Here is a 10,666-nt window from a genome sequence, read left to right on the forward strand (position 1 = left end):
ATTAGACTTGAAACTCCAAGATCTTTTGAGATTCATTGAATTGTTCAATGGCATGTTTCAATCTCGAGTGTGCCCTTGTTTTGTGACTGGGATGTCGAGGATCACAAAACAAGGTGTGAAGTAACCATGCAAATTACTTGGTACCCTTAAGTGTTTACCCCTCAACTGATGTGCCGGTTAACCACACACGCTCCATCGATACTATGATAAACATTACGTTACCCATTGCCTACCTGGTTAAATACCAGTTAGTGTGCCGGTTAACCACACACGCTCCACCAACCGACTTAAACAAAGTGCAAAGTGTAATTTCATGGATTAGCACCTTATTCACATTTTCCTAAAGTAACTAAGATTGGGTATTTATAAAAGGTTTATTTACTTAGTATTTATCATTAATACATTTAATGAAGGGAGAAATATAGTCCTTGTCCTACCCGTTCAGCTAACGACCCTCCACCAGTCAAGGAAGCGGTGGGTGAGAGTGGACACGCAATAAACTGCCATTTTATAGGCAGTAACCTTATACCCCCTTATAGACCGGCTTCGTGAATGAGGCCTACTAATGGTTAGACTTATAATATTATAAAGTGTAAGGGTTGAATTTTAACTTATAATATTGTAAAGTATAAGGGTTGAATTTTAACTTTTAAAATTCTTAGGGCTTAACCTGAATTAAAGTATTCATAAGCAAAAACTTTTCAAATTCCAAAACTTGAAGGCAAGTTTTGAAAATATTCAAAACTAATTAATTCCATAACTTATGTGTTTAAAGTAGTTTTAATTAAAAAAACTCTTGAAGTTCCATAACTCGAGGACAAGTTATGGAAGACTTTAAACTATTAAAGAATGTAACTCTTCTTCTTTGTAACTTATGGAACTAATTAAGCTTACACATTTTAATGACTTAATGAAGTGACTCTTGAACCTCCGTAACTTGAGGACAATTTATGGAGTCATATAACAATTTAATGAGGACAAGACTATTCATTTTGTAACCATTGCCAACTTATATGAGTTTTAAGAAACTTTAATACGACTTTTCATGTAACTTGAGGACAAGTTACACAAACACATTTTAGAATCAATTCTTAGATTAAAATGGAACAAAGATACATAATCAATCAACCTTTTCTATTAATCTAGGCAACTCATATGAACAAGATAATTGGAATAAAACTTTTTCATGTAATTAGCATAACACTTAAACTAATACAAAACATTAATCTATTGACAATTATCTTTGAAATTGGATTACTATGAACATTACCGCATCAAAAAAAAGTTTATAAGTCCAAAAACAGCTTAGGGTAATGTTCCTAGCCCAATTCCAACCAAAACAGTCGAATATATGCTATATGGGGGTCCAACTCGTCGAGTGCATGAACAAACTCGACGAGTTGGATGCTTTTCGCCTTGGACTCAGCGAGTCCATCAGTGGACTTGGCGAGTCTGCTATGCAGACAACACCAAAATTCGATTTTTAAGCAGTTGAAGCAAGTATAACAAGAAAACAAGCCTAAGCTCTGATACCACTGTTGGGTTTTGAGCATTCTAACACTCGTAAGTGTACATGCAACCCTAAATACCTTGGATCTATGTTTTCTCTATTATACATGCAAATATGAACTTTTCAAGGTATTCATCAAAACTAGCATAATAACATTGATTCATATGAATATCTCAAGTTAGAATTGCATACCTCTTTGATTTAGAATGGCTTCATGAAGCTTAAGTGCCTAGTGCCCCAAGTGTGACACCTCAAATGGTTCACACAAGATCATATGCACTTGGAAAGACTTGATAGAATATACACACTTCATGAAAATCGGCTAGTCCTTTCTATCACACATAGTCTAGTAGCCGATTTTGTCAACAATAAGATGCTTGTATAGTTAGTGACAATTAGGGTGAACACTAATTGTCTTGGATTTCCATTTCCTTGGATCCATGGGTTCAAATATACCAGGGAGCCTTCATGGAGCATCTTATGGGTTTTTGCCCAACTTGACAATCCATGAAGCATTAACCCACTATACAAGTATGGATGATTTACACAATCAACCCATATATTTAATCAATCTTCTTTTCATCACTTAATTAATCCTAGATTAATTCCTGATCAATAATAATTAAATAATCTTATTAATATATTAGAACTTATAATATATTAATCAACCTTAAGTGTTATTTCTCTCATTATAGTGTATCCAAATATATGATGCCATGCAACCCAAATTGACCATTCCGGGTCGAGTTAAGTCTTACCAATTATAGTTATCGACTTAGAAATTAATCCAACAACAAGTTCAATCCATAAGAGTTTGGATTTGTCAATAACCTTATCTTGTGATTATGGTTCTGATAAATTCACATGAATAGGAACGCCTACAACATAAAATCTAAGTGTCATAAGGTTTTTCTCTAATTCCTGAAAATGTTGGTGAGGAAACACTTTCACTAAGTAGATTTTAACTTGATAGCAATTGTGATATTTGCATTCTCAAAGCCGTTAGTGGAGCATGTATGGTTACCCGACACACTAACATGGACTTGTGAGAAATGGAAAAGGTCTAAACAATTGAGACTATGATTACGACATCTATTTTCATAGTTCTGAAAATGTTTAGACACACATGTGTGCTATCTAAGGAAAGGTGTATGATTTTGATAAAGTTATATCAAAGCATCTCGTATCAGAAATATGAACTTTGGTAAGAAGGTCAATAAAGTATTGATTTCTAGAAGTCCAGTAGATTTTTGAGTACATGTCAAAGCTAGTGGGAGCATAAGCTTCATGCTAATAAGCATCATGCAAGTGGGAGCATGATATTTATAATAAGTGTTGCAAGTTAGCAACGTTAATTATAGAAAACAAAGGTTTCAATTGGGAAAAAGTTGTTTTGCTATAATTAAGGGAGAGGAAATTATACTTCACTTCAATTCTAAAAGCTTATATTGAGGTTTTAATCATATTTAGTCATGGATATATATATATATATATATATATATATATATATATATATATATATATATATATATATATATATATATGAATTTCATGTTGGAATGGCTCAACATAAGGAAATTCTATATATGGGTCTATAATTTGCGTTCTAAAATTCGATTATGATTACGGCATCCCTTTTCATAATCTGAATTATGAGAACTTGGGAAATAGAAATAGAAATATTATAGCAAAAGACTGGTCTAGTATCAAGTCTTTATGAATCGTGTCCCATATGCTTCGGAAATAGGATCGATTGCATGCGCTATAAGATTCATTTGTTCTAAATTTTCCAAATGCCCAGAGCACTAAGAGGGAAAAGCACTAGAACTAAATATGACTAATTTGATGAAGCAATTGTCGAGGACAATCTAAGGTTTACCATAGATTAGTTGCTTAGGGACAGTTGGAAGTATAATGTTAATTTTAGAAGGACCATAATGACATATTCTGAAAAGAGGCAACTCATGTTCAAGAGTAATAGTCAAAAGGGGAATATGGAAATGTTCCCATAGGTGGAAGGTATTCATTACATCTGTGTAAGATTAGGAAACTTAATGCAAGAAGAATGTTCAAAGGCAATGAACTTTAAATACAAGACTTCGTTTCCATGGAATTGATCTCCATTGGAATACTCTGTAATGTCTGTTGACAAGTCTTTGTGACTTTGTGCATAACCATTACAAGAGGACCAATTCATATAAGTTTAGAATACAGATTTAGGTAAATGGCAGGAATTTGGAATTCTTGCATTTGCGGTAAGGATTTGGGATTGTGAAATGAGGATCACTAGAATTATGTTCAATCGATCTATTTTCACAGAGTAAAGATCATAGAAAGAAAATAGTGTACATACTTGGCGTATGGTATGACTAATGTTTAGAAAAACATAGTGTACATGCTTGGAGCATGGGACAACTATTGTTTTTAATTTAAGTATAAAGTTGATAGTTTGAAATAGTATGCAATGAATGATGGGTAATCAATATGGTGATAAATAAAAGATTTTTTATTTATATTCATAAGTTTTGAGACCATATTGGATTCGATTATTCTTGTGTTTCACCTTACATGTTTTGACTTCCAGAATAACTAAATCGCTCTTCCTGAATGACTAAGTTATTCAAACCATCCACATTCGGTCATATGTTGGAAGTAGATATGAATCAAGACTTTGATGGGTTGGATTGTAGAGGTCTAAGATGTTGGACAAAGTTGTGCTACAACACTCATGAGTGCTCATAAGTTCTGAGTATTTGATTCAACCCACGCTCACTGGTATCACTTCATGGAATTTATCTCGAGTGATCGTGAGATGGTAATATCATATAAGTCTTCAAACCTAGAGATATGACCTGTTGCCTATGAGTTGGTAATACATTGATCGTACAAAACCGCATTGGTATCTAGATGTTATAAAACGTGTCTTTGTGTATGATTCAACAAGTAGAAGAAAAAGTACATGAGTCGAAGTTTATATGTTCCTTCTTGGATTAGATGGGATATTTGGGCCCCTCGATGATTTTGTGTTGACCCATGTACCGGGCCCGGTCAAAACTAATTTAATATGTTCACTTAAGTTCTATGACAAACAAATCGGAAATCGAGAAACAAACTGCAGGACAATAAGTAAGACATTGTTCCATGTATTTGTCCGGCTCATATCTAGAACAAAAGATTATATGATCACTTATCTGAAATGGTGTAACATCATCTTCTTAGTTCCGAGAGACCTTGAAAAGAGCTACGATTGTTAATTGGTTCCTGAAGTCATACTTGCAGTTATAGTTATTAGACTTATGCAAGTGGGAGACTGTTGAATAAGGTGTCTAAGTCCATAACTATTTCTGGTATGTACTTGACCCGACCCGGCATGGTCCATTTGGGTTGCATGGCATCATGCATTTGGATAAACTAAAATGAGAGAAATAACACTTATGGTTTATTATTTTATTATAAGTTCTAATATATTAATAATATTATTTAATTAGTATTGATCAAGAATTAATCTAGAATTAATTGAGTGATAAAAAAGGAGACTAATTAAATATATGGGTTGATTGTGTAAATCATCCATACTTAGATAATGGGCTAGATGCTCCATGGATTATCTGTAACGCCCCGGGTTTTCTCGGTACGTTTGGTTATTTTAATTTAATTATCCTTGTAACCTTGGGTTAATTTATTTAACCAATGTCTAATTTCTTATGTTATTGGACTCTTTTGATCATCTTGTAAACTCCTTTTATTGAAGTCCATGGGCTATGGGCCTATTTGCAAAGTCCATCTAGTTAATAGTACTTAATGTGTAAATTGAATCATTTGGAACACACACAAGGAAAACACTCTAAACCCTCCCTCTCTCTCAAAAATCGTCCCTCTCTCTCTCTTTGGGATCAAGAGCAGCCAAGGGGCTGTTTGGAGCTTAATTCTTGTTTATTTCCAGCCTTGATTCGTATTGGTATGAACCTCCTTATCCTTTCTTACGACTTGATTCATAACCTTGTTCTAGTTTTATGATTTCATCTTCACCTCTTCTCCTTCTTATTTTATTGTAATTGTATGTTATACATCATCTCAAGATCCTATCTTCACCCCATATATGGTGGATGATGGATCTAGGGGATTACATGTGGCAAAAGATCATGGAAACCCTAAAAGGGAGAATGATGATTTTATGTGCTTATGTTTATTTTCATGTTGATTATTATTACATCCTTGTGGCTAAATGAAATCCTAATGATCCCTAACCCTTTTTAGTACCACCATTATCATGGGGACTGAATTGGGATGATGAACACATCTTAAAATGTGTTTCAAAAGGAGAAGGATGGATAAGCCAAAAAGGAATCACGGGTGGCTACGATTCTGTTTTCCATCAGATCTGTAGTCATTTTGTAAAAATCATATCTGGAGATCTAGAACTCAAAAGGACCCCAAACCAGTTCCAAAAGTTCACAAATTGAGTTGTCTAACTTTCTTAAGAAGGCCAACCTCACTTATAAGGGCTTTATCTATGTGAAAGAATGACATCTTTGCTGTTAGGTCTGATCCGGGTCTGTTCTGATATGTCATTTTGTTTTCATCATTTCTAAGGCTTGGAAAAGGATCCAGAGTGATTCCAAGTTTCTATATGTTCCTTATATTATGAATTTAAGATCTGGAGAATATGGAGTGTTATTTCCAATTATAAATTGGTTATAATGGATCCACTATCCAGGTCAGTGGGCAGTCACCAGCTTTTGCTAGTGCTGTGATTGTCCACAATGTGAATTTTATATCTGGAGTTTGAGAGATGTTTTTCATTCAATTCCAACTCTGAGACTTTCACTTGTATGTCCTTTACTTCTCTTAATTTTCTTTTGGACTAATTATACTCACAAGTTGGGTAGAATTGGCCAACATCACTTGACTGTATTTTTGGAGACAGAAGTGATACACCATTTTGTCAAATTCATATTTAATTCATCTTTTCGAGTTAGAATGAGTTCTTTATAGTTGTGGAATCCAGAGCAATCATAGTTTCCTATAAAATTTATTTAAAGCTATGTTTCTGTTTTAGATTTTGGAGTAAATCCGTTTTGAACAGCAGGTCTGTTTTAGAGACCTTGCTGTGATTACTCTTTTCTCAACTCATAGCTTCGTTACATCTCCTTTCTAACCTTTAGTCCTTCTTAGGTGAGGTTTCGAAGTTTGCTCAAGCTTGGTAGCATTATTTGATTGTTAGCCATCCTTAATACTCACTCAAGGTGAGTTCTCTCACACCGTTGTATTAATGATTGTGTTTGCTAGTTAGCTCGTGTGTGATTATATGAATTTATTATAAAAGCATGCTATATAAGTATTGTTTTAATTCGTACATGTGCACTGTATGTAACTAATTATGGATATGGGGACACCACCAAAGGATACGGATTTACCGGTGCGGTGGGTAGGTAAGATCACCAACGTAATACTCCTCGTGAGGTGCGGTGATTAGGGCCAAATGATACGGGATCTTCCCGGTGCGGTTCAAACCTACAAGTCCTTCTCGTAATATAGACATTGATTCGTTCTTTGCCTTTATCATTATAATTGGAAAATGGATTAGGGCTAGTAAATATGAATGTTAGTACAATGTCTGTGTTTGAATTCACTAAGCTTCGTGCTTACGTTTTTCCCTTATAACTTTTCAGGTGCTAAGATTAAAGAGGCTAGGGCTTGACATGGAGCATCGGGACATCGCTACTAGTTATTTTGTTGGGACCTTATTATTATTATTACTTCCGCACTTATTTTATATGATTATTAAGTTGATGGATTATGTTATGACTATTTTAGTTGTTTTAATTTAATTTAAGATGGGTTTTAAAAGTTTAAAATTTTTGCAAAAAAAAAAATTGGGTGTCACAAGTTGGTATCAGAGCCACAGTTTGAGGGAACTAGGCATTCTTGTGGATGTTCTAGACTCAAATTTGAGGCTCTATAAGAGTTTATTTTCTTTTTAAAATATTTTTCAAACTTTCTGAAGACTAGTAGTGAAAGATGTCGCGGTGTACCAGTCAGCCAGCCAAGTAAGCCTTATTTCTTATGTTAAATGTTTATGTTAAATTGTTGACGATGAATTGGATTCTACTAGCCTTAAAATATTAGATTACACACTTAGTTAGTGTTAACATGTGAGAGAGTTGTAAAATTAACGGCTAGAGCGAACTGGAAATTTTGAAACTAGACGCGAATGCGAAATTGGAACTTGTGTGGAAGGTAGTAGAAGGGCCCCTACTATTTGAAACATCGGTGCCGGTTTCGAGTCGGGGCAAGGTTGAAAAATTTTCGGCAAGCTGAGTGTTTTGTCTTCCTAGAAATATCTAGACTGAATTGTTTCTAAGATTTTCCTTCTTCTGTGGATACCAATGGCTCCGCCTGCTCGACTTAATCAGCTCCAAATGGAGCAAGTTAGGGATATTGTCGTTGAGGAATTCAATAACGGTTTCAACGAACTAATCCCGGGTGTGACCAACGACATAATCAACCAATTCGGTGCTCTTCTGGATGAGCGGCGTTACTGTCTCTGCCTGTTCAGGATTCGGCATACTACTTCGAGAAGTACAACAAGTGTAGCTCTCCTCTTTGGAATGGTGAATCCGACCCAGTTGCTGCTAAGCCCTGGGTGTCAGATGTTAAGGGCGCCTTCATAAGTGTTGGGTGTCCGAACTAGTACAAAGCAGTGATCGCCATGAATCAGCTGTGAGAAAGGGGAAAGACATAGTGGAACACCATCACCGCTCTATTGAACGAAGACTAAGTGAGGGCCATGTCTTGGGCCCAATTTGTGGAGAGGTTCGAGGCACAATATGTGCCTAAGGTGGAGCAGCAGCGGATGCAGCAAGAGTTCATGGCCTTATAGCAGACTACTGAATCCGTTAGTGACCTGAACGCCAAGTTCTTGGAGATGCTATCTTTTTGCCCCTCGTTTGCTGGGAACGCGGCCTGGTTAGTCAGCCGGTACACGGCCATCCTACGTATCGAGATTCGGGAATTCGTTAGCATGCAGGAGTTCTCGACTTTATCTGCGATCATGAATGTAGCGAGGAGGAGGGAAATCGAGTTGCAGACCCAGTCCAAGAGGAAGGCCAATGACACCTCTTCCAAGACATCCAGAGATGCCCAGAAAACGCAAAAGCAGGGTAGTAAGTCAAGGTATGAGTATAGGACGTCTTCAGGGCGAGAAAAATATGTTGATATGCTACAACTGCAAAAAGCCAGGGCATCATCGGAAGAATTGTAGGGATCCCCTGCGAGTGCAGTACCTCATATTACTTCTGCAGTTCCCGTCTGCTATCACTGCAACGAGACGGGACACAAGAAGCCTGAATGCCCGAAGTTGAAGACTGGTAAAGGAGACAGGGGTACAAATCCTGCAATTGCATCATCCTCTAAGGGAACCACTATGGTGACACGAGGTCGTGCTCACCAGATGACTGTGGAGGAGCCGGTGATTACAACGACACTGGCAGACACTTATTTGCTAGATTCCAAGCCCGATGTTGTTATGTTTGATAGCGGTGCTACCCATTCTTTTGTATCTCACACGTTTATTAATCGTTTGGGGCGTAGTATCGGAAAATTGGCTCACCCAATGGTTGTCGATGTTGTCGACAACCGCACTATTTATGTCACCGATGTTTATCAAGGTTACACTCTCGAGTTTTCTGGAGTTGAATTCCCCATTGATCTTATCCCTATTGCGATGCGAGAGCTCTGCGTTATCGTAGGCATGGATTGGCTTGATGCGTTTGATGCGGAAATCCACTGTCGTAAGAAGCAAGTTCGTGTTCGAAACCCTAGAGGTGGAGAACTTATTATTCAGGGGGACATTCCCCGCCTGGCTATGGCTTCTTGCTCTTCTGCTATAGCACTAGACGACGTTCCTATCATTTCCGACTTCAGCGATGTCTTTCCGGAGGAACTCCCTGGCTTTCCACCTATTCGGCAAGTGGAGTTTCGCATTGATTTGGTGCCAGGTGCGACTCCGGTAGCGAAATCTCCTTACCGCTTGGCACCACCTGAAATGAAAGAGCTCCAAGATCAACTTCAAGAACTAAGTGATAAAGGGTTTATACGGATAAGCTGCTCGCCTTGGGGTGCTCCTATTCTCTTTGTGAAGAAGAAAGATGGATCCCAGCGAATGTGTATTGATTATAGGGAGCTAAACAAGCGCACGATAAAGAATAGGTACCCGTTGGCACGTATTGACGATCTTTTCGATCAGCTTCAGGGAGCATCTTGGTTTTCCAAGATTGATTTACGTTACGGTTACCATCAGATGCGGGTTCGTGAAGAAGACATTGAGAAAACAGCATTCTGTACTCACCCTCTAACATTGAGAAAACGGTATTAAGGTCGATCAAGCCAAGGTTAATGCGGTTAAACAATGGAAGATTCCAAAAACACCTTCTGAAATTCGCAGTTTCTTGGGTTTAGCCGGTTATTATCGGAGGTTCATTGAAAATTTCTCTAAAATCGCCTTACCACTCACCCGATTGACCAAGAAATTAATGAATTTCGTTTGGGGCCCAGAGCAGCAGCTGGCGTTTGATGAGCTAAGGAAATGATTGTGTGATGCTCCGATTTTGGCCTTACCTGATGGGGTTGAGGATATGGTGGTTTACTGTGATGCATCGCTTCAAAGTCTTGGTGCCGTGTTAATGCAACGAGATAGGGTGATAGCCTATGCCTCCCGACAACTGAAACCCCACGAACGAAACTACCCCACTCATGATTTGGAGCTTGGGGCTGTTGTTTTCTCTCTTAAGATTTGGAGATACTATCTCTATGGAGTGAAGTTTATCATATACACTGACCATAAGAGTCTAAAATATTTGTTCGAGCAGCGGGATTTGAATATGAGGCAGATCCGAGGGTTGGATATGGTAAAAGATTATGATTGTGAAATTCACTACCACCCCGGTAAAGCTAATGTGGTAGCTGATGCTCTCAGTCGTAAACAATCTGCCAAACCGATTCGAGCTAAGTGTCTCCGGATCATGATGGTGTCGTCTTTGTTAGATCTAATCCGGGACGCCCAAAAGACGGCAATACTGGAGGAAAACATCAGGCGTGAGAAGATTGGGAAAGATTTGCCTAAGATGGAACGAGACGGGCGGGGTTTGCTGACTC

General features: G+C 37.6%; 1 protein-coding gene across 1 annotated transcript; it reads left to right on the forward strand.

The window, feature by feature from the left end:
* The first annotated feature begins 8,936 nt into the window (after window positions 1–8,936).
* On the forward strand, window positions 8,937–9,867 carry LOC145095829 (uncharacterized). Its single transcript, XM_079033651.1, has 2 exons — window positions 8,937–9,601; window positions 9,813–9,867. The coding sequence occupies exons 1-2, from the start codon at window positions 8,937–8,939 to the stop codon at window positions 9,865–9,867; spliced, it is 720 nt and encodes a 239-aa protein (XP_078889777.1).
* Window positions 9,868–10,666: the final 799 nt, after the last annotated feature.

Source organism: Lactuca serriola, chromosome 3, assembly GCF_051521515.1.
Source record: "Lactuca serriola cultivar US96UC23 chromosome 3, Lser_US96UC23_V15, whole genome shotgun sequence".
NCBI lineage: Eukaryota > Viridiplantae > Streptophyta > Magnoliopsida > Asterales > Asteraceae > Lactuca > Lactuca serriola.

Coding starts and splice junctions, on each gene's coding strand:
- LOC145095829 (XM_079033651.1), top strand. CDS start 8,937: ATGGTGACACGAGGTCGTGCTCACCAGATGACTGTGGAGGAGCCGGTG. Junction 9,602..9,812: donor CAAGAACTAAGTGATAAAGG/GTTTATACGGAT, acceptor GGTTACCATCAG/ATGCGGGTTCGTGAAGAAGA.